Source organism: Meleagris gallopavo, chromosome 4 (genome assembly GCF_905368555.1).
Source record: "Meleagris gallopavo chromosome 4, MGAL_WU_HG_1.1, whole genome shotgun sequence".
NCBI classification, from domain to species: Eukaryota; Metazoa; Chordata; class Aves; order Galliformes; family Phasianidae; genus Meleagris; species Meleagris gallopavo.
The window spans coordinates 40895080-40919382 of NC_139407.1; the positions used below are offsets into that span (position 1 = coordinate 40895080).

A 24303-nucleotide genomic window follows, 5' to 3' on the forward strand; every position below is an offset into this window, starting at 1 on the left:
CCAGCTGTTTGATAAAATCCAAAACATTCATTTCTGCGTGGCTGAAAATGCCTAACTTCTATTATTGTTAAGTCACTTGACATTCATACATTCTCATTTTTCATACCAGTTGAAAAGAAATACGGAATCCTTATCATATATAGTACATTTATTTTTACCTTCAGTTGCTCCACAAAGAAATGAACATTAAGCAATTATTTAAAAACACCAATGACACATTGCAAGTTTGTAAAAATAGACACATGCACTCTCACTTTCAAAATGATTTTCAGGTTTACTTTATGGACTTTATTAGTGGAAAAATATAAATACTACATATAGTCTTCATGATACATAAGGAACAGAATTATGGTTTGTGCCAGAAAATAATTCATTAGCTAATCTTTAAAGGGATGTGCCTCTATATGCTTTTGATATGCAGTTTTAAATTCCGAATAGAGTGACACACACATTTTTAAAAGATTTTAATTCTGAAATAATACAGATTTAAAGTCTTTGAATATGCAAGCGTTGCATTTCAGGCTTTGGGACTCATCTGATTTTTTAAAATAAATGTAAACTGTATACAGCCTCTTATTTTGATTCCTGATTCTCCTTACATTCTAAGCTTTTTATATTTTAGAGTGAGAAAAGTAAGATTCTTTGACACTGAGTTGTTCATTTCTGCTATGAATTTAAGTATTGTGTTAAGTATTTCTGGAAGATGCTAAGGCGAAGTTTGTCATGTGTGTGTGTGTATGCAGCTGGCATACCTACCTGAAAGCAATGGAGCCCTTACAAAACATTCAGAAATTCAGAATTTCATTTGAATACTGTGTTCTTGTGAGTTCACCAGTCTTTTCATAAAAGATCTTTCCTTTGCAAATGTTAATTATCGGTCATTTTTAAAGTTGTCCAAGCTTTAATTATCAGGAATTAAGATACTATGGTGATATTTTCCCATTGTTCCTATTATGGAAATTGAATAATCTAAAGTAAAAAAACAAAAAAATAAACAGTACCTGAAAGAAACTTTTTTTTTAGAAAGACTTTTAAATTTACTTTCATTCTCAATTTGCAGTGAGTTCCTAATAAATTCTTTTTTTTTTTCCCCTAAGAATAATGTATTGGTGTGCCTGCCTCAGAATAATTTTCTGCTAAGTGATGTAAGAGCTGAAAGGTGATTTCATTGCAAATCATTAAACATTGTAGAATTATTTTGCTTCTTAACTAAATGATCATTATGATACTAGCCCTTTTATTATATGAAATGGCATTCATTTCTTAACTCATTTGCTGCATCAGAAAATTAAGAAAATATAACCCCAAATTGAAAGCAAAGTAAGCAGAATCTATTTTTGGCACACACTGTTGATTGTTGAATGGTTGAAACAGGCACGAACATCCCACTGTTTTGTACTACCCACGTAGAATAGCTTCTTTTCTAATGATTGATCAAGTTTCTTTCTTTGGTAGGGCCCAGCCTGTAGCTCAATGAAGCTTTTGATTAGGCTATTTGTACAGATATTACATTCTTAACATTTTAAAAATAATGTCTTAATTACAGCACGTGGGTGCATATACCTCAGTAATAGTGTAATACCCCTGATGTTTCAATTGTTTTATTTTTATTATTTTTTTATTCCTGTACAGCTGTTTCAGTTCATACTCCATTGAGCTGTATTGGCAACTTCAAGGATAAAATTTTAGCTGAATTTTACTGATATGGTATGTTACTGCGGATTAATAGGGACTTCCACCTCAGAATATCACGAGAAAAGGTTTAAAAGCTGCTACTTTGAATTCAGACAGAAGTCCTGACAGTTGTACTGCAGTTCTAAGCTGTTAATGGCTTCTCGTGTGCATGCATGTATTTGTGTGCTAATGTAAGACTAGCATTTTGGGTAAACAGTAACTGCTTCATATCCCTCTGGTGGCCTCATGCGAGCTCGTGCATGAGCTTCACAGTATAGCTGGCCTTCCACAAAGAAGTAGCCTTTTTGTTTCAGGTTAAGATTGCAGTCAGAGCACACAAAACATTCTGGGTGTCGGTATTTATCACGTGCCTTCACCACTGTCCCTCTGTGTGAAAACAAGAAAAAGCAATTAATTCGTATGAATTTAGAGTGCAAAGAAACTAAAGTATAACACAAGGTAAGTTTTAGGTATTTCTTTTAAGGCCTCTAAGTTGCTTCTCTAGTGGTTTTGCCAGCTGCTAGAGAATTTAAAGTTGCAAGTTGAGTTTGAATAAGTAGAATATAAAATGCATTAGAGGTGATGACATAAGCTTTCTAACTGGAAAACTAGTTTGAAGAAATATTTTATTTTGGTTATAACACTTTAAGTATAGTCTCACCTCTTAATATGTTGAATAAATTAATCTATTTATAAAACCTATTTCCTCATGATTATCTGTGTTTTTTGCTGAAGCCAGTGATGTCATTAAAGTATAAAGCTGGTAGATTCAAAACGGATCACAGAGTGTTTTTGATGCTCCCACTGACTTGTCAGGAGGATGCTTTACACTACTGAACAACCTACAAACCTGTAGCTTATCTGGATGTAAACTGGGGATGTGCACTTAAGCTAGAAATTTATAAAACTGCGAAGAAACAACTTACAGAATTCCACTCCCACATTTGTCACACTGTGGTACTTTCTGGGCTCCGGGCAGGCCAGTAGGTATCTTTGTTACAGGTGCTTTCACACTTCTTGTACCCACTGGACGTCCATCTGAGATCCAAAATATTTCTGTTAAATACAGGCTAATACAAAAATGTCTGCCACAGTTAAATCTTTTCCTGTAAATATGTACTTCTGTATGTGTTTACAAGCTTTCACTTATGCCCAATAATAATGAAGTTTCTTGATATAAGTTTTGTGGGCCCAATCCCATGTCTTTAGAATTGGGAACAATGTTGTGTACTGTAGCCAAAAAGCAGATACAGCTTGATTAAAAATATATTGTTCTCTATCTCATAGGCACACAGAAATTCTCCAATAGCAGGTCCTGGGTATAAACAGGAGAGGGAGGAGGATTTGGCTTTAACATAGGGCCTTAACATAGTCAAAACCTCTCTTAAGGCTTACTTCTTATTTGTATGACTAACAATATAATGAGTTCAAAAAGATTTGTAACATAATATAAAATTACAGAAGATGCCAAATAAAATCCCACAATAATATGTGTACAGAAAAAATAGATGCATTCATTCCTTCTCTCATAAATATTTAGATATAAAAGGAAAAATTACAAATATTTATAAATATTCACCCCCTAGCTTAAATTTGGTTATATTTTATTCTTTATGCTTACTGCAATTGTAAATATTAGAAACTTCTAGCCTTTAATAATGTTTATTGTTATTTTCAAAACTTGACTTCATTTGGAGGAAATATGACTGTAAATGGTGTTGTCCTCTTTAGTTTTCATTTAGAATGGAGAGGGAATGAGTGAAACTTATCTTAGAAGATGGCTTAAAATTCTCTTTTTTCTGGATGTGGAAGATAGTATTTTCTTTCTTGGTGTCCCAAAAGTTCTTTCACATAAAACTTACCATTCAGTTAAAAACTATTTTGTACATTAGCAGTCTTAAACTAACACTGCTATTTTATTAGCACATTACATTGCTAGCCATAAGAGCGAGGGGAAAAATGTTACTAGGCTTGTGTACTATTTGTCAGACTTATAGAGACTCAGGCTGTCAGAAATTTGTGTAGTTCTGTTCTCTCTTATTCTCTGATTCCCCCTTTCCCATAAATATATTAAAAAAAAAAAAAAGTTGAACAGGTAGAATATGTTATTATTAACCACCTTCCTCGGAGACTAAATTCTGGAGCACCTTAAAGGAGCCAGACTGGCGGGGTTGGCTGGGCTCCTCCTGTTGGTTGGAGTGCAGCATTCTGTACACGTCAGACTGAGGCACTGCCATGGGAGCTGGGTCACTGCATCACAGGGAGGAAGAGCAGAGAATGCAGTTAACAGACATTACTTCAAATGAATAGCTCTGCCAGGCATAGAACGTGATTCATGAACCACCCATAGAGACATGTGAGTTTCTCCAGCCACTGGAAAACTGTTTCTTCCAGGTAGCACTGCTTTATATAGGCTTCTCTGAAGCCTAGTGTACTGAAAAAGATATCCATGGAATTCTTACAAAAATAAGTCTACAAACTCATGACGCTGTTTCCATAATTACTGCTCTGGCTCTAAGGGCATTTGGAAATAGGCCAGTACTTGTGTTTAACTTCAAAGCAGTTGCATTCTTGTGATCAACTGCTGTATTACCAGATGCTTTCTGGACCAGTATCCAGAAATTCCATTTTCACAGCAGCTGGCTTCAGGAATGCTGATAAAATCACAGACCATATCTTTACATAGGGTCAGCCAAAACCTAAGCAAACATTTTGGGAGAGTGCCATGAAGTCAAGGTATTCATGCTTTTCTAAGTTGGCTTATTCACTAGTTACAATAATGATTATTTGTCTAAGCTAATTGTTACTTAATTTAAGAAGGTGACAGAAAGAGACTGAAGTAGGTACTGCATTTGCAGATAAACACAGGTGAATGGAAAATCTACTTTTAAAATTAAATTAGAGTGGAATGTGACTTTTATAATGGCAATTTCATGACAAAAATATAAGGTAAATTATTGTCCAGATAACATTTCATGGTTGAATTTCTTATGACCTGTAAACAAAAGATTTTACCAAAAATGTTTTGTGGTATTTTAAATCATGCTGAATTTTAAAATTGATTGAGCTAACTAACATTTTCAGTGGCTGAGAGAAAGGGCAGATGACCACACAGAAGATTAGGCTGAACATGTGACATCCATAAATTTCAAATTGCTAGGGACTAACTAAGTAAAAATTACTTCAATGAAGTCTGTTATCTCACTGATATTTGTGTAAATGTCCAGTTTAAATTTCCGATTTCAACAGGCCTTCTACGGTCTGTTGCACCTTAGATAAGTTGCCACTGGAAAAAAAGCAACTAATTCCATAGGAAATTAGGCTGTTTATGATTTACATGATTTTGTTACCTTCCCAGAATAACATCTGATCTGTCACATAGCACAGTAAGAGAAATAACTACTGTTGATTACATTAATTCTTTGTATCTTCTGTGATCAACCAAATTGCTCAGAGTTGTATTTAAGTGGTATAGAAAATATTGTTCTGTTTTTTTCATCATAAGCTTTTAATCTATAGAGTGAGCTCACTTCTAAAGGTTTTCACTATTGCAAAATCAGACCCTCAATCTCTCTTCTTGACTAAAATATTCCTGAAATCCAAACAAGTGATAATACAATTACATAAAAAAGGCAAAAAACAGGGACAAGTCTATGAGATAACATTCCTAAATTCATACAGAGTGAAAATAAATCCCACAACAGAAAAGACATTTCAAACCTGTGTAGAGAATCAGTTCTCAAACTGAGAACACTGTAGGAATTTGTGAAATCTGATTACTCTGGGCTTAATCCATTATTACAGAATAAAGAAAAAGCTATTTGGCTTTTTTCTTTTTCCCTATTCTTGTTGTTATTGAGGGTGAACATTAATGCAGTAGATTAACATCACTCAGATGAAATACATTTTTGTGTTCATCAAATTAGCATGAACATAAATATTTCTTTATAAATTTTTATGGTTAGTTACAGCCCAGTTCTTCAAAGTGCTGAAGAAGGCTTATTGGTGCCAGTGATTACTGCTTATTTAAGGTATTAGTGATTAGCTTTAGTTTACACCATACATATTATAAATTATTAAGTACTGTTGTATAACAAAAAAGTAAGTACTATTAAACAAAAATAAAGATAAACCAAAATGAATGATTAATTGTACCTTGTAAAGATGAGTAGAGTTTTAAAAGTTTTCATTATTTATCACTGCTGTCCATATTGGGGAGGTTCCTACCTGACTTTTAGTTACTGTAGTAAATAAAATTCATAAATCATCTTTTGATCTTTAGGTAATTTTTAGGTTTAGAAAGCCAATACTGGCTCTTTTTGGACAAAAGCTAGTTATGAATTGTCCCAAGTGGGAGTTAAATAGTGTTTCTGTAATATTCTGTAATATTCTGTAATTGAATATCTGTCCACAAGATCTCCTAACTTTCAACAGTTGAAATAAATTTGAGTTAATAATAATATTGCATTAATGATCAATAAGAATCATTTATTAAGAATAATTTAATAAGAATAAATTATTAAATACTACCTATGACAGTAATAAGTAATTATGAATTTGGGGAGGAATCAGAATCTTAATTTGGAATGACCAGTCAGCAAGTAGTGCAGGTAGTTTAATCAGCTTCTATTTATTAACTACAAATTTAAGATTATTTCCTCTGAGTTATCTATAAATTCTGAAAGACCTCTTTAATACTAAAAGTCATCAACTACTAGTGTTTTAATGGAAACATTGAATGCCTTTAAATAACTTAGTTTGTCTTTAACCCTTTTACACATTCTTGAAGAAACAGTGTGATATTATTAAAGCCCATGACTGCTGGTACATTCTAAATTCATATATTCGTACATATCAAGCATACTGCTCTAATTACCTCATTACGGGTGTTTCCCCCAGAGCTGTAGAAACTTGGCCTTGCAGTGTTTCCATGATATTGTCATCTGAGTACAACTGCATAGGTGTGTTAAACTGAGCATGTACAATCTTGACACCAGGAAGCTCCATTTCCAGAGGAACGTTAGGGGCCATCCTAGACACTGCTTTCAGCTCGGTGGGGCAGATGGAGCTAACCGTGCTAATTGAAGAGGGGGTACTACGTCCACTGCCACAGTCAATCCCCGAAGGAGTGCTGCATCCACTGTGTTAATTACAGATTACAGCCAGAGTGCAGAAAGGTGTGCAGTGTGCATCGGATTATAGAGAATAAAGACAAAAGTACAGGAATACGGTGATGTTAGCAAGCGTATGTATGTAACAAATACAGGAAAGTAGAAGTAGAGAAAAGCAAAAGTATGTGTACTCATTGAAAAGCATTTTCCTGTAAAAAGCATCAGTGCCAGTTATAAAGCGTTCCTTAAAATTCTGGCAAACATTTTCTTTAGATGGTAAAAAAAATACAATGAATTTAATATTTCAGAAAATAATATTAACTTGCATTTTGAATGCTAGATTTTGTTTCAGGACCAGTTAAGCCTCCATAAAACTTGTTGTAGGCAAGTAATTCTTAAGATCTCAAAAGAGTAGCATACAAAGATTATGTGAGTTGTACATGCCAATGACAGAATTAACACCAGCAATATTGGAATCCTAAATGCACCATTCCAGCCCTGCACTTCATAATCCATCTCAGTCCACATCTGAAGAAATTAAAGCAGTGTAAAATAATGAATAAGACATTGCCCAGATTTCCTTAAATTCTGTGTGAATTCATCTTTTAAAATTATTTTATCAATATATTTTGTTTGTAATGTTTGCTGAAAATTTCATAAAAGAAAAAATGCTTTAACAGCCAGTTGTACTTTTGCTTTTCTAAATGACAGTGTTTCTAATAGAATACAAAATGGTCCTTCACAAGAATAGAGAATTAATTTTACTGCTTTTGAAGCAGATTTTGCATGTAATTTGTATAAAGTAAAGAAGATGTACAGTTTTGGAGAAATACTGATGTTGCTCTGTATTATTGAATTAGAATTACTGTGCACTAACATATCTAAAAAAGGCCTGGTAAAATAATGTAGACAATAAGCTGAAAGTCTTTTTCGGTGTCACTAATTTGAAGACTTCAGTATTTTCCTCAGAGCATCTCAGAGGCTTCCTTGATTCCAGGGGTATTTTTTTCCCGTTGTTGTGGAATTTGTTATCATTTATATGATATTCAGAATCAAGAGAAGATAAAAATCTTTTTCCTCTGTATAAGGGTTGTGATTAGATCTTTCCAAGCTGAATGATTTTGTGTAAGCCTGTAAAATAATACTGTATTTCACAATTTGACCATACAATACAATACTTTTCTTAGGTGATACTCTTGCATGGAGAAAAACTCAAATTCTCCCCTGATTCAATGGAGAACATGTGTAGGACCATTTTCTTAAAAATTTAAAGGGAAATACATTTTCTACAATTAAAGACATATCAAAAGAAAGCTAATTTCAGAAAGGATAGGCAAGTCTTAAACTGAAAGCACAAATTCAGTATCATCACCCAACAAGAGTCAGCTGAAAATATTAATATATATGGCTATTTATAAATTCACAATCTTTAAAAAAAAAATAAAAACAACGCCCTTACATTCTGCACTATCTTGCTTTGTCAGTGCTGATACTGTTAGTAAGTAGAAAAAAAATAGGAAAAGGGCAGAAAAAGCATAACTCTTGCTATTAGCAGCTGGAGTGGTGTTAAAGCAGAATGAAGTATAAGTAGAATGTAATCATATATAAAATATAATTTCCAGTTAGTTTAGTCCAAAATTGTGGCTAATGTTGAATGTTAGTTCAATCCCACAGCCCAGAATCAGCTCTTGTCATCAAAGTGCTGTTTACCTTCAGCTGTCTGTTGGAGGTGGATTTTTTTGTTTGTTTGTTTGTTTTGCTGTGTTTAACAAAGAATATTTTTTCAGCCAAACTAATGAAAAAGTAGGAGATAAACTGTGTGACAGACAAGGTTTTGTAGAATTAAGATTATCCATGAAAGAGTGCAGTTTTTAAATATAGACTTCTGCAATGCTAGAACACCATACAGACCTTACCCAACTAAAGTTCTGAAACTTCTTACATTTCTGGTAGGCTGCTGCTCTTCTGACAAGCTGGAAAACGGACAATTTAATTCAGCATTATCTCTGAAAATATTGGGAAATTGAGAGTAGGCTCCCAGTACACTCATTTGAATTTCTGTAAATCTGATTAGATACCTGCAAATAGTACCTCATGGTCCAAAAGTCAGTTCCAGATATATATATAAATGCTGTCTGTAGTTAGAGGCCACATGTTTCCTGAAGACTGTGATCATTTATCCTGTATTGTCATCAGCCTCCCAGTAGAGATGGGCATGTTTTCTCCATTCTACATTGTTCATTTTTGTTCACAGAAGGATGGGGTTTTATCTGTCTATTAGTTTCCTCTTTGTCACTCAGATAGTGAGAAAAAAAATACATCTGACAAAACTGATAGTCCATATGAGATTGTCCTTTGTATGAAGGAATCAACTATTCTTCTTTTTCAGTCTAGCTTGTCAGATTTGAAGTGGTATAACATAGTGTACAGGCATTTTTGACCCTCAGAACGAAATATAGAACACTAAATCCACTGGTAAAACCTGTTACTGCTAGAAAGCATAAAAAATAACATCTCAGTATACTGTATTGGTTGAGCACTTTTGAGCTTGAAAGAATTTGCGTTGTTTTCCTCTCCCCTCTGCATTTAGTACTGCAAATCATAGTAAATTAGACATTCTACCCCCAGTTATGATTGAGGAATATCAGACTGAAACAATTAATGTTAATATATAAACTATTCTGCATTTTACAGATTTACATGTCTGTAACAGTAGGTAGTTATTTTAGCTCTGCATTAGTCATTAGGATATCCTCTGAACAGCTATCTGCTGAAATTTTAACTTAAAATCACCGCACAGCCTAGACTTTAACTTGCAGAAGTACCTATCTTTTATTTAGCAAGTGAAGAAATCTCATACATTTGTGTTTGGACAGAATTTCAAAGCTCTGTATATTTGTAAGTGTACAATACTTGGTGCCACGCTACAAACAGAATCAGGTTTGTGGTTGCAGTTACTTCAGAATCATGTATGTATAACTGAGAGTAGGGCCTGGACCTGCTTGCTTTCGGATATCTGCAAGTTAGGCACTTCAGGTTTTTAAACTTCAGCCATACATTATGTACTACCGTAAGTTAATTTCAAATGTCTCAGTATGCTATATTAATTCAAACTGTGAGTATCCATTAAAAAATAACACCATGCATTCAAACTCATCACAGCACTCAGAGTTTATAACCTGCTTCGGCCTGGGAGTATGAAAGGTTTGGGCCGAATATTATGCTTGTGTTCAAAGTAGTTCATATCCTGTAAAGAAAAAACGGTTAAAATAGCTTCCTATAAGCCTATAAGAGTTTACTTCTAGTTAAAAGGTTGCTGATAACGTTTTAAAATCATAACTATGAAGTACCTTTTTTATTTTGTACATTCCTGGAACTTAAAAGCTGCAAAGTAAAGGTATTAGAAAAGGATTAGATTGCAGTGTTGCAGATCAGCAGGGGGAGGAGAATTGTAGCTACCTGCAGTGTTACTACAGAGTTGAATGTAGAGTTTTCTGTGTTGGAAAAAATTGCTTCATTTATCACTCGTTTTTTGGATAACCAATAAACTCCTGATTATCAGAAGAAAACAGCAAGAGCTGGACTTTTTAACTGAAAACAGAACGGATAGTCATATAACACAAAAGACTGTATGATAAATAAATACCAGTACTCACTTTTGTGATGCGTTAGGAATGAGACTCCTCAGCTGTCCATGGAGTGCGTCTTGTATATTGCCAGATGAGTACAGCCCAATTGGAGAATTATAGGAGGAGCTCACTACCTGTCTTTTGTCATCAATATTTGCTGCTGCAACAAAAGGCTGGGCCCTTCTGTTGTGAGCTGTACCAATAGGCTTGAATTCCTGTACATGATAGGCAGACAAAATACACAGAGCTACAATGCACACCAAAGCTAGTAATGAGTAAAACTAACATGAGTATTGTTAATCTCTGCATTTTTTACTTTTTAACTTTGTTATTTTTTAACTGATGCAAGCATACTATATTATTCTATGAATTTTCTGTTTTCTTCTTAAGCCGTACACATTCAGAGATTATTTTTCTGCCTCAGAGCAACCAGAAGCCATTCCACATTTGTGAGTAGCATGAAAGTTCAAGAAGAAATGAGTGAGATGACCTATTGTATTCTCTAGATTTTACACTGTTTAGGTTCATCTTGAAGAAACATTCAGTGGATGAAGAGTGTTTGATACTGTAGTCCATCATCCTTCCCTGCTGTCCTGCAGTGCTTTTTGGAGACAGTGCTATGTGTGCACTTATCTATATAGAATTAAAAGTCTCATTTCTAACAGAGATTTCAACAGTTTTGAATGGCATTCTTCTTTAGAGACTGGAAGTTTCAATGGTAAGGTAGCAGAGATTGTTGGTACTTCCGTAGCTTAGCTCCGCTAATTTGCTGTCTTGACTTTGGATATGGGATGTGTATTTTGCCTTGCGTTTGATTTTCCTAAGGCCTAGGCCACTTGACAGCAAATCTACAGAAGATGAAATCTGAAGCGAGAACAGAACTTTTGCACATGCTGAGTCCTTTCTTATTCCTGAAAGTTATAGTCTCTGCTTAAAAGTGTGGTTGGAGTAATACTACAATACTATAGACAATTTATGTAATCACGTTGGTATCACACAGTGTCATATGACCTACAGAGGGTTTGTTCTGATATTCCCATATCAATTTTATTCCAGATCGTAGGAGCTCAAGTTGTAATTACTGGAGCTTTTGGTTTAATCATTACGTACAATTTATGCTGTGTATTTGCTGTCACATGTTTTTTAATTGTTACATACCCGACATCTTCAGTATTAAAATTATTCTGATGCAATTGTGATCTTTCAGTTAAATCTTGCAAGTTATGCAAATGAGTTTTCTTGTTCTGCTAAGTCGTTTTTTAAACAAAGTTTTTATTTTTTTGGGATGCAGAAATGCCTTTCTTAGATTATGCTAACTTTTAGGAATGCTAGAAAAATTCGACTTAAAACAAATCAGCAACAAATACAATATAATTTGAATACTTAAATTCCTGGGGTAATTCAGGATAGTAAGAGCAGATTAGATAAGTATGGACACATTTTTGACATCTGTAGGTTTTAATTTTTGAAATTATGAAAACCCGAATGTGAACTGGCTCCGTAGTTTTCATTTAAAGCTACAGTTGCAGGAATATATTTAGGAACAGGTGAAAAGAAAAGTCATGGTTATATAGAATGTGCAGCCAGGAAATGCAAACAGTAAAAGCAGTTGTATTAAACGGGAGAGTTTAGCAGCATTACATTGTAAGAGACTACTGAAAGAAGCAATCAGATAGATGTGCACAAAGGTTTTGGTTGCAATCTTTGTTTCTTTCTTCAGAACTCCATTGCAATTGAGAAAATTTATTAGTAAATAGAAGTAAGCTACTACTGTTTAGGTTCATGTCTACTTTATGAAATACATTAATATCAAAATATTTAAAATTGATTTAAAACCATGTGTGATACAAAGCAAGCAAAAGCAACAAGGAACACTGTCATTTCACCCCATTTCATTATGTTGACAAATGAACAGCACAGAAGATGTGGCATCAGAGTAGCATATTTACAATATAACAGTTTTGAAAAAAGTACTTGCAGTTAATTCAACTTAAATTAATTCCTTTGTATTTTAAAATCATCTCTTCATATAAAATATCAATGACAGAACATACAGCAGCAAAAATAGTCCAGCTCTTGTGTTTATTGAATCTTACTGAGTCTGTAAAAAGTCCTCTTTTAGTTCAGAAGCAAAACGAGAACTGGATGTTGTTGAAATTCATAATCAGGAATGTGTGATAATTACGGTATTTCATTTCTTAAATTTTAATTTTTTTTTAATTATTATTATTTTTTTTTTTACCAGACTGATGTCCTTTTTGCATGACTAACTATGTTTTGCATTTTGGTACAGGTATCAGGAACAATATGAACACAGCCCCAGAAGTCTGTAGAAGTGCATGCAGCAAGGATTGTACGATGGCATTCTTTGGGGATAACTGCCATGATTACACACAGGTTTACATGCTGAGGTACTCTGTGACTAAAATCTCTGTGAATGCTGTTACAGAAGACAGGCTAGGTCCTCAAAACAACGTGAGTGTAAGTGTATGGTTTCAGTACTTGACTAGAAGTAGTAATAGACTATAAATTTTGTAGAATAATGTTCTGTTTTGTTTAGATTTTTAGACTTATCTATGTATATAGTGTATTTATATCTCCAAGGAATGCATAATGTCTTTCATAGCCAGAGGTCTTGTAACAGGGAAAGGAACGTTTAAGGGCAAAGATAGAAGCAATAATAAAAAACAAAAACAAAAAACAACAACAACAACAAAAAAAAACACAAATAAAAACAATTCAAGAAATTGTGATGATGGAAACAATTTTACCTGAGATTCAAAGAGCTGAGTTGTAAATGACAAAAAAATGTACAGGTCATAGTGTTGTTTTACATTAACAATATAGTAGAAAGGTACGTATGAGGGCTTTGTTTTGTTTTGTTTTTTAAATTGATAATAAGATTCACATTGTTATTTACTTTGATTGTCTCTTCCTAATTATATTATTTGAGAACCTTCTAAATTACTTTTATACAGAACATAAGCGAAATGTATTAGTAATATTTCAAGTAGTCTATTATTTCCTATTATTCATTGTGCTATAGGTTGCTCCAGATTAACAAAATGAAGTGGTTGGTTCTTATATGGGAATGCAGAGCTTTCAGGACTCCTGGTCAGCAACTATCCCTGGAAGCTGTTTGCTGGGATTGTTATCTTTGTATCCTCTTGCCAGAGGAAAAACTAGTGAGAGTTTTTATTGTGCTTTGACAATTGCCTCTGTCAGTCTCCAAATGACTGGGGCTGCTCAGCCTAATGCAAAAGCTTTCCACTGTGTAAAGGCTTCTTGTTCCATAGCTGCAACTAGGCACGGTGTTATCAGTTTTCACATAATCATCTCCACGCACCTATAGAACACTTTCTCTCTGTTGAAATTAAAGTAAGCATTCTTTGACCTTGTCTTGATTTGCTGAACTACTTAAAGTATGTTTTACTTTCATTTATAACTATCTTTTATTAGCTTGCAAATTAAAATCATTAAGAAGATTAAGTCTTATGTAGTTAGCTACTAATTGATTTTAAATTATTGATTTTCCCCCTTGTCAGACTTTCTTAGTGTTCTTTAGATGATGTATCTGGCAAAAGTGAAAAGTTCTAACTATCTTTATAACATCCGTAACCTTCCGAGTAATTTTAATTGTTATGCAGATGTCGGAAATACTTTTTATACAACTCAGTGATTTTCCATTTCTGTAGACCAACTAGTGTGTGCAATATTTTGGATAAACAGGATTTGCATTTGAAGTAGTACTATACTGCTTTTGGATTTTGTTTCACTCGCCTGGGCTCCAATGCTTATGTTCACTGTTAGACAGTAGCACACACTACTGTGATTTACGCAGATTGTAGCTGTGCTGTAAATGGTCATCTGACAAATTTTTATTCTGCTGTTTGCATTGTTGGTATACGCACCACAGGGTCTCATGTGCTGTGACAAAATAAGCCATAAAATTAAGTTTAAAATTTCAGCACTTATAGAAAAAAGGCTATATTATTTTCACAAGGTAGAATGAATTGATGGATGTTTTTCAGCAGAAGAATTTAACTGCAATGTTAATCATCCTGAGGATGGTTTAGCATATTTGTTTACTAACATTGCTGCTTTTCTGATAGCTAATATTTATTGAAATTGATTAGTACTCCTGATTTTCTGATAAAGAAGTAGACATACCTCTGTACAATACGGAGAGGCTGGCTATTTAAATCTGGGATAGATATTTTTTCTAACTGCCCAGTGGAGACTGCTTTTCAGTAGCCTGCCAAAATAGACTTTGAGAAATCTTATGATTTATTTTTAACTAACAGCTCCTCTTGGAATGCAGCATACATGTAAAAGGGATTACGGTCCTGTAATACATACCTTCATAATTTTCTGTACAGATTATAGTCACATTGTTCTACTGCTATGTCTTCTATGTATATCCTAGCTATTCCACAGAAATATGCATTTAAAATAGCTGTTTTGTTTCTTCATTATACTGTCCCTTACTGCTGAAGAAGGTGAATTGTTTCTGTTGAAATTTGCTGTATCGTCTACCATAAAGGCTTCAGAGCAGAACAGAGAGAGAAACTGGAACACTGGAATGCTGCATTCATGTTTTGGAGTGCAACTGTGAGAACAGAATGGGTGGAAGCATTCACTGCATAGAATGTGTTCAAATAGAATCTGCTCTTAATTTTTTTTTTTATTTTTTTCCTGGGATAACACAAAATAAACACTTTGACATACTTACTTTGATCCTGACCTGCAATCAGAATGCTCTTTTCCCTTTCTCTCTTGAGACTACAGCAAATGTTTATGTATGTTAAAGGAGGAGTGGCAAAGGAAGTAAAACACTAGTTATAGACAACAGCTAGACAATTAACAGATAACACCATGGAAGCTTCTGCTCAAAGATTTGCATCAGAACTGGATATCAGTCTGAAGAGAGAGGAGGATTTAAATTGAATGGATTTACTTTGCTCATGTACAAGAAACAGGATCGGGCTGTTCAAAAGTGGTGAATGATTTTTTGCTCATTGATCAGTGCATGGGTGTGCAACAGTTTTGTAACTTTCAGTTCTGCAGTACAGTGTAAAAGTGCATGGAAATAGAGAAACCCAACATTATTGAATTTCCCTATTCATTACCTGTTACATCAAAAAGACTTTTGAGATGGGATGGGTGCATTGCATTGGTGTTTGACATCTATTCCTGAGTTCATCAGAAGGTCTCTAAAGGAGTTAAAGCAACTTAAACAGCATCAGAATAAAAGGAGGTGTTTTTATCCATAGTAGAACTGTGGTGATATGTGCAGTTTTAAAGAAAAATGGTTATGTGTTGTAACTTGTTTAAATTTTGTTTCATTTGTAGCTGAAAAACTAAAGCATCCATCAGATAAGACGGTGCTTATATATCTGAAAACTGTTATGATTCATATCTGCTTAACTGGTAGCTAATGGATGGAGTGGTATTCAAAGAATTTTAATGACCACAAGGGAGATCATTTGAACTGTAAATACGTGAATGAAAATACTTAGGTAAATTTAAAGAATTCATACCTGTGGTTCAGCTTCCAAATTTATCTTGAAGGGATTTGCTTTGCCATCTTCTGAAACTTGTGGGGACCATAATTTAGTTTGTGCCCTACAAAGAGAAAAAGGCAGAGATTAAAGAATTTGAATTCCTGTATAGTTATATATCTCTTGTAAAAGGCAGTATAGTTTGAAAGTTTAGTTTGTTTTATGCTTTGTTACTGTTTTAATATGAAAGTGCTTTAATAGTATTTGTGTATTATATGTGAACTGTATTAAAAAGCATATGTATATTTTTTCAATTACTTATATTATGAAGAATTGGAAATAATTTGTTAACAGTTAATGGAATGCAAAGGAAAACTAGTCCTTTTCTGTTTTGAGTAGAGCAAGCTTTTTACAGCTTTATTTTTTAAATGTTTGATAGCTTTTTGGATATCTTAAATATTTTGCACAAATAGGTACATATATTAGGAATTTTCCTAAACCTCAATATCAGTTTATATTTTCATGACCACAATATCTGTGGAAGGGCTGCTTTTCAATGGAGGAAGGGTGCAATTTAGGTACACAAGGTATATATCCAGTTGTAAATAGATGTTGCATAGATATTCTTTCAGTTGCTTCAGTGGAGATAACAAACATGTAAATAAAAGTTACAATTCTGACTTCACATGCAAAGGAAAATTTGGCAGCTGATTTTAGAATGCTAATGCTAACATTAAACATTAATATACAATGTAGACAGTAATACTGTTTGCTATGTAAATCCAAATATTTAGTATTTTTAAATTTGCTGAAACTTCACATGGAAAATTACACTTACCATATTTTTAAATACTTCTTAAAAGAGTTGTTAAATGGTATGTAGCAGCCTGTAACAGATTGATATACTGCAATTAAGTGTAGGAATTTTTAAACTAAAGTCTAGGCTCTAGTAACTAGACGATTCTTCTTCCAAGAAAAATACTTCTTTATTTGGAAAGGAATATTGTGGTCAGCTGGAACAAAGTGCTGCGTCTCCCTAAGGGCATCAGGTTGGTCAGAGTAGTCTGATTCCTGGAGACAGCTGGGAAAGTGATTTTGATTAAAGGCTGAACAAACTCATTTAGGGGATGTGAAGATGTATGTTGTTCCTTGTGGTAGCTTTAGTGGAGAGAAATTATTGTAAGAAATTTCTGGGCTTGCGTATTTCAGGTAAGAGAGCTTTTTGTTTTTTTTAGCTACTTTTTTTTCCCTGTGTTCGAGGGTAGGAGGCAGTGAGAAGTGCTTGGAGCTGAGAGTGGTGGAATACTGAGGTAATTGACCAAGTGACAGCTAGCTAAGGCCTCTACTTGGCCCTTTCCAGCTTTTTATTTCCCAAGAATGTTAAGAATATTTCCCTATGGTAAATATAAAGCTTGTGAAGTCAGTAGAGGCAATGAGGGATGGGGTTCATAGCTCAGTGATTCTTCTGGAGAGTTCCCTGATGGAAGTTAATCCTGTTCCTGAGGATGTGTTCTGGGACTATTGCTTGATGTGGAGTTGGTGGGGTAGGTTTGCATGTGTGTAATTTGAAAGGTTTTGTGAAATTCTCAGAATTATTTTATGTAGTTAACCTACATAATGGTTGCAGTGCCTTAGTTGATTGATTGTGCAGTATCTTTTCTCAGAAATAAGCAGATATGTTCACATACCTCTCTATTCTCAAGGAAAGTTGATGTGTAGCTGCTTTAATTCTTTCCTGAGCGTCATTGTGTGTCATGTTCTCTGTGCTTAGGCCATTGATAGCCACAATAACATCACCAGGGCACAAGTTGGCAGTAGAAGCCTTGCTTCCAGGTGTAATCTGAAAAACAAATTCTGAGTGAAGTTGTATTCATACCTAATAACTGATAGAATGAATTTCACCATGCTTCCCTATTTTCTGCTGGATTGGGTGTGGGAGGAGTGGGTATATAAACAACTGTCTGATTTCTCCCCAAAGCCTTGCCTTTGCAGTTTTGCTGATTTCTCTGTACTTTTATTGTCGGATCAACAGGCATGCTTTATTCATCGTAACTTCAAAGTAGATGAAAATTGTTTTCACACTTTCTCAATTAAATAGGTTCCACTTTAATTTCTGTAATTACTTTAACTTGTCTTTGAGCCTTTCACCTCAACTGCCATTGTGTAATTTAATTGAAAAAAGTGGAGATGTTCTCCCTAAACACTTCAGGCAGTAGCAAAATAGTACTCTGCTAGATGTTGTGCTTAATGTTCATGTGTGTGATTTTCATTGACCGGGGAACATAGAAGGGCATTTGTGGTCTCACCATTCTTACAGACAACATACAGCAGTTAGTGTATTTCCTGCAAGCTTGCCTTCTCATGTTGTCTATTTAAGTAATCATAAAAATGCCGATAATACTGAAATAATATTTTCTCTTTATTCATGTCTAACCTGGATCCTGAACTCTTTAAAGTTCTTCAGTCCTACTGCACTTCAGTAACAGTGATTCTTCCAGGTGAAATACCAAACAATGCATGCCAAAAGAAATATCAGTACTGAAACAGTGGGAAATGTCAGCCAGTCATTCTTTACTCTTCTAGCTGTTCATCTTTGTTCAATGAGTTTGAATGCTTGAGGAACTTAGGGTTTGTTTTGCAGGTTTTTTTTTCTTTTTTTTTTCTGCTTTCCAACTTGTAAACTTATTTCTTATTTCTCTGCAACAAGTTGTAGTGTGTGTATTATTATCACATGAGTTAAGTAAGCTTTCAAAACAGGTGCTTATGACCAGCTGGATGCTATTAGCCCCACAAACATCCAAAAGGATGGGCTTGCCTATTGTGTATTGAACAAAGTGTTAAGGTGCCTGAATAATCATTTTGAATATGGATTAAGAAAGTTTCTTGCCGGTTCTGAGTCTGGAGACCCCAAAGTGATCTGTTTGTCAAATTTCAACAGCTGCTAGTTTAAATAAACCACACTGAGACCATTTACATTACTGCAGCAAGAAATGGGTGAGAGAAACCATGCTTCTTCCTGTAGCCTGGGATGGTTCCTGGCTTTGTCTAGCATGTTGAGGACATGCATGGAATGACAACTGCAGGAGAGGCCGCTGGCATTAGAATGTCTGCTAAATTCTCTAATGCTTTAAATATAATGGTCAAAACCAGCCATTCTATCATTCCTTCTCAAGTGAAGAAAGGGACCACGCTGTGGTCACAAAGTATTACAGGTATAGCATTGATATTGCAGGTACCTCAATAAGTGATGCTGTATCTTAAGGAACTAGTTAGTGACTTTTGAAATGTGTATTGTGACTACTTACAAAATGTTATGAGCACAGGGTTTGTTGGTCATCCCTGTTTTATGAGATAGATCCTACTGGTGCTTTCAGAAAACTTTTTCCTTGCTCTTTCAGACATGTCTGTATGGCATATCTATTGCTCCTGCATCCTTTTTATTTGGATAAATACAGATACCTGTTGAGAATTCAGATGTTGACAGTGATAACTTTTTATCCCGCATGATTAATGTCTGTTATGATACTTTGAAGAAAAATAGTCTGCATCTGTTTAATAGACTTATGAAACTTGTCGTGATACACTCTGATAAGTATTTTAAGCTTTTACTTTATGAAAAGTTTTGAATGCAGGCAGAGAGGCTAAATATAAAGTTGAGTTAATATAAATACTTGCATCGTGATCTGTAAAAGTTTGTAGTAAAACAGAACTGAAATCTAGAGTTAATAATGTTTTACCATTCACTCCAGCCTCCAGAAGTTTTAATTTTGTGTAATGCTTTATTTAATGTGACTTATAGTCTAGGTTTGCATTCCTTTAAATACGTTACCTAAACTGTTATCTTCCTCTCAACATAAATGGAAATTATTCTGTTTCACGAGGACTGGGTTTTGATCGTTTTGCTTAGATAATTTCTTTCATCTTTGTAGAGTTCCAAGGATTTAAAAAAATATTTTCCTTGTTTCCAGTTAGCTGATTATTTTTGACCCTAATAGAATCTAACCGAATGTGTCTATTTTTATTCCTCTTCCTGTTCTTCCATCCTCTCAGTGATCACGGGATCTGTGGTCTTTGCATTTGCTTGAAACAGTCAAGAGAATTGTCTTGCTTGGAAAACTTGCAAATGGATTTTTGAGATGGCATCTGTTCATTAGACAGGTGTATGATGATCTCTTCTGCCGTGGGCCCTCTGGCTTTTTCTAGTAAAAGCTTTTTCATGTTGAACAAGAGGCTCTTGTTATAACAAGAGCCACTAAATGTACACCTGTCCAATTGTTTTATTCAATATATTTGAAAATAATTTCTGTCCTCCTCTTTATAGCAAACAGTATTTCTTGTCAGGACAGTTGAGCCAAATGTGAATGGACTGCTGTTGATTTCTCTTATGAAATGAACATGTAGGCCCAAAAAAGCAGGGTATATGAATCCCACAAATTGTTCACTAGTGGTTAAGATCTACAGCACAATACTTATTGAAAGATTCTTCTAATTGTATGCTGTGGCAAAAAAAAACACCACCACCAACAAAAAAAAACCCACAACCTAAGATTAAACAAATCTACCATTAAAATCATCAAACTTGAGCTAAGCATACATAAACGTCTTTCTCATACATATATATTATTTCATAGCTCTGCTTGCAATGTGATTTTTGAGTATTGCCATAGTTTGCTAGAAGCCCATGACTTATGTCTTGTGAGACATTCGGTAGGTATGAGTCAATTGTAAAATCATTTATTCTTTAGAAAACTACATTTATAGTAACATCCTTTGTTACTGTAGTTTTAAACTTCATTGCACTTAATCTAAACACAAAGGAAATACAAACCAGACACCGCTAAAATATTTTTCATTAGAGATAATGGAAACTATTTTTCTTTTGGAAGCCCATAAAAGGCAATGAAGGCCCCAAAAAAATCCACAGATTTTTTTTTCTTTATTCATTGTTTTTTGTCTACTGTTTGCTTAAAGGGTTTTGTTATATTTTATGAGTGTTTTTTATGAAGTTATGCGAATTCAAATAGCACTCTCTTTTATTTACACTTAAAATAAGTAAATTGTTTTTATGCTAGTGTGAATCTGGAGTAAGTGATCAAAAGAAATTAATTCTTACTGGTGTAATATAAAAAGGGTTGGTGCCTTCTGTGGACTCCTGTTTAGAAGTGTATTTACTGCAAGGCATCACGAGTGAAATTCATCCTTCAAGGCTTTTGATGTTTATTTAATACCAGACATAGTGTATATATTGAGTCATAGTGCGGGGCTTTGGAGGGGGGGAAGGTGCTGGGGGTTTGGTGGCTCATGCATTGCATACTCGGTGTGTCTGAGGTGCTAAAAAGCAGCAAAAACATAAGGAGAACTAGTTCTGATCCTTAATATGTTTAACACAGTTTTCAAAATAATTAAAAAAAAAAAATTGAAGTACAGATCTACTTAATGACGGGAGATATAATATATATATATATATATATATATATATATATATATATAAATATATATATATATATATATATATAAATCTGTAGATGCAGGGCAGCTGCCTGCTTATATGTTCCTTTCATCAGGTAACTTATTTCTTAAACTATTTGCAATTAATAGTTCAAAATCCATGGGAATATGAAGGCTTGAGTTCTTCCTGCCCTTTAGTAGGGGGTTAACGTGAATTGTCTGTTACTAAATATGGCAGAAAACACAGACAAATTCTCTCTTGCATATTTATGACAGATAACTTTTGATAATTCCTTAATTAAACATTCATGAAAGTGGAAAACTTTCAGATTTAAAAGCAGGTGCTGTTGCTTTTGCTGGCAACATGCAGACTTCAGTTTAATTAAAGTTAGATTCATCTCAGAAAGTTGGCACGGAGAGTTTGCAGAACACAAACTTGCAGGCATGAGGAGCTGCTGCCAGGCGATGTCTCCCTGGTGAGCACTCAGGCAGGCAGTGAAAGTGGGAGCAGTGGGGCTCTGGCCTTCAAAGGCTCAGAACTAATTTTCTCATCTGAACGCTTGGGGAAATCATGACAGAGTTTTCCTGCTGCCAAAGCACTTGAATTTAATTTTGGGGGCATAATTAGAAGTACTCTTTTAGATCAATAAAGCAGTTATAGAAATGTTACACAAAACTTTTAAAGCAGTTAGTTTTCGGCTAGCTCTGCTCAGAGCCAGCAGCTGCTTGCTGATCTGTGCACAGCTTCATCTTTGTCTCTGAACTTAAGAAAAAGGCAAAAATCTGCAACAGGTGTCAGATACAATAAATAGAAAGGAAATGAACAAAGCACATACCCTGGTTATGATCAAAGGTTGGTTAAAATCTATTCCTCCTGAGAGCCTGAATCCCCAGGGTGCCGGTCCTGGAAGAATAACGTTCTGTGGCATCGTGGCTGGGTGCTGCTGGGTTCCTGCTTGTTTTCCTTTGGTGTGTATGAGGGGCTGAGCTGCAGGAAGATGTGTGCTGGGCACCTGCAGGACAGGGCAGCTGACTCCTGGGATGTTGTGGTCACCCCAAGCACTGTGCTTTATTCCTCCTCTGGGTGACGTCAGCCAGTCCCTAGCTTCCCCACCCACCGAGGGGAGTACCAAACCAGACAAATAAAGCCTCAGCTGGAAAGTTTACAAGTACATCAGCTTTATCTGCTGCTTCAGCATCCCCCTCAGCCTTACAATCAGTCAAATCCAGGATACAGTTTTCTGGCTTTGTAAGGCCACCCTGTTGCCTGCTTTATAAATTGCCGGTCCTTGTTTTAACTTTACAATGCACTGTTCTGACTGCTTATGGTTCTGTTTCATATAAGCAAATATAAGGAGGTTTCCCCCTCAGGCTGTCATTTCACATCTTGTCTTACTTGTAACGTAATAGTTTGCTGCCATAAGAAGTCTGTCCAGCCCTTCAGATGAGTATTTCAGCCACAGTCACTTGAGAGCCTGGCATGCATCAACTCCAATGGCTTGAAAAGTCTGGGCTGATGTCATGCATATTTCTTGTACTGAGGAAGAGAATTGCAGAATTATTTGATGATACCTCTACTTTTTGTAGAAATCTACAATTGCAAGACAATTCCAAATGCCTTCTCTTGGTTGCTGATGTTATTCAGTAACATTCTCTATCATTTTGATTTTCTTGCATCAGCTTGTTCAACTTTATTCTGATTTTATCCTCTTTCTACTGCTCAGAAAGAGGAGGAATCGTGTAGTGATGATGTCTGTGTTCACTCACTCTCTTACCATGATGCTACAGATTTTTGCTTAGAAGTGACATTACTGAAGTTAATTGTGCATGTGAAGTGTTCCTCAAGCTTCACTTTGCCCAAAATTTGTTCTCTTTGTAACAGTACCTACAGCTCTAATAAAAACTGTTGAGAATATGTATTCTGTAGTGATAACAGTCCAATAAAGTTTTCTGCCCTTGGGTAAAAGTGGTTGGTTTTTTTTGTTTGTTTGTTTTGTTTTGTTTTTCTTCCTTGTTTCCTATGTCAGAGGCCTTACTCACCTTTGTTCATTCTGTGCATTTGACTTTCTTATTACCTTTCTTATACACCCTCCTTAGAGGGGACTTTGGACAAAAAAGAAGAATAAGTGAGATGCAAGAATAAAATGTAGGTTCATGCCATTCATGTAATTTCTGGTGTGGGTAATGTGTTTATTTGTAAATTCCAGTATAAAATTGGTTTCTGCCTCTTACTCCTCATACTTGTTGAATGTCTTTATCTGTGTCTACTCATAATATCTGTATACTGAAAGTCCTTCTCAGTAAGATATGCTGAAAAGTTTTTTCTTTTCCTGAGGGCTGTGAAAGTTAGCCTCAAAATTTCTGAAGTATTTATCCTTCATTTGTGGCTTGCTATTAGACTGTAGTGTTTGCTGTGATTGTTTTTAGTAGTCTTCTTGTCCAGAATATACTCTAAAACTATAAAAGATCTCTGAAATATTTCACACCCCAATATGAGCAAAATATATATTTGTACTTCTCTCAAAGAAAACTGTGAGAAAATAGACCCCATCAGTTTGATTTGACAGCTGTCAGGAGCATGGGAGTGAGGTCAGCTTACATTAGCGAAGATAAACACATTGATATAAAGCAAGGCAGGTATTTAGTTCCAGGTATATATCAAGTGTGTTAGCTAAAATATTTCATATGATTTAAAGTTTAAAAGAGTTTTCACTGCTTTTGAACAGTGTATATACTTTGATATGACCGTTTTTGAGGTCAATTCAAAATGTGCCTTCAATATATTGATGCTCTGCTTATGCGGTTCATATCCTGCCAGGTTCTGTTATGCATACAAAGTCAGAATATATTTCTAATAGTTCTTCTGTTTCTTTTTTCATCCTCCCTTATATTGTTCTGAGTAAAAACACTCTCGTGTTTGGTACCTTTTTTTTCCCCACT

At 34.8% G+C, this 24303-nt stretch overlaps 1 protein-coding gene and 1 long non-coding RNA gene across 4 annotated transcripts in view; one reads left to right on the forward strand and one right to left on the reverse strand.

Moving 5' to 3' along the window:
* LOC109367330 (uncharacterized) overlaps positions 1 to 24303 on the forward strand; it is a 69877-nt gene that overhangs the window by 5910 nt on the left and 39664 nt on the right. The window contains exon 2 of the long non-coding RNA XR_014883092.1: positions 12708 to 17124. This is a non-coding gene — a long non-coding RNA (uncharacterized LOC109367330). The remainder of the gene's footprint in view (positions 1 to 12707; positions 17125 to 24303) is intronic.
* On the reverse strand, positions 131 to 22444 carry PDLIM3 (PDZ and LIM domain 3). Of its 3 annotated transcripts, none has more exons than XM_010710059.4 (8): positions 22200 to 22444; positions 17604 to 17755; positions 15955 to 16039; positions 9965 to 10032; positions 6551 to 6814; positions 3794 to 3924; positions 2601 to 2712; positions 131 to 2061 (listed from the first exon to the last, which is right to left on the reverse strand). In XM_010710059.4, the coding sequence occupies exons 1-8, from the start codon at positions 22290 to 22292 to the stop codon at positions 1872 to 1874; spliced, it is 1095 nt and encodes a 364-aa protein (XP_010708361.1). In that variant the 5' UTR covers positions 22293 to 22444; the 3' UTR covers positions 131 to 1871. The 3 variants fall into 3 exon arrangements, with proteins under 3 accessions (XP_010708361.1, XP_085079144.1, XP_003205818.1); XM_085223018.1 differs by lacking the exon at positions 9965 to 10032 and adding an exon at positions 10442 to 10629; XM_003205770.5 differs by lacking the exons at positions 6551 to 6814; positions 9965 to 10032 and adding an exon at positions 10442 to 10629 and having other exon boundaries at positions 22200 to 22441.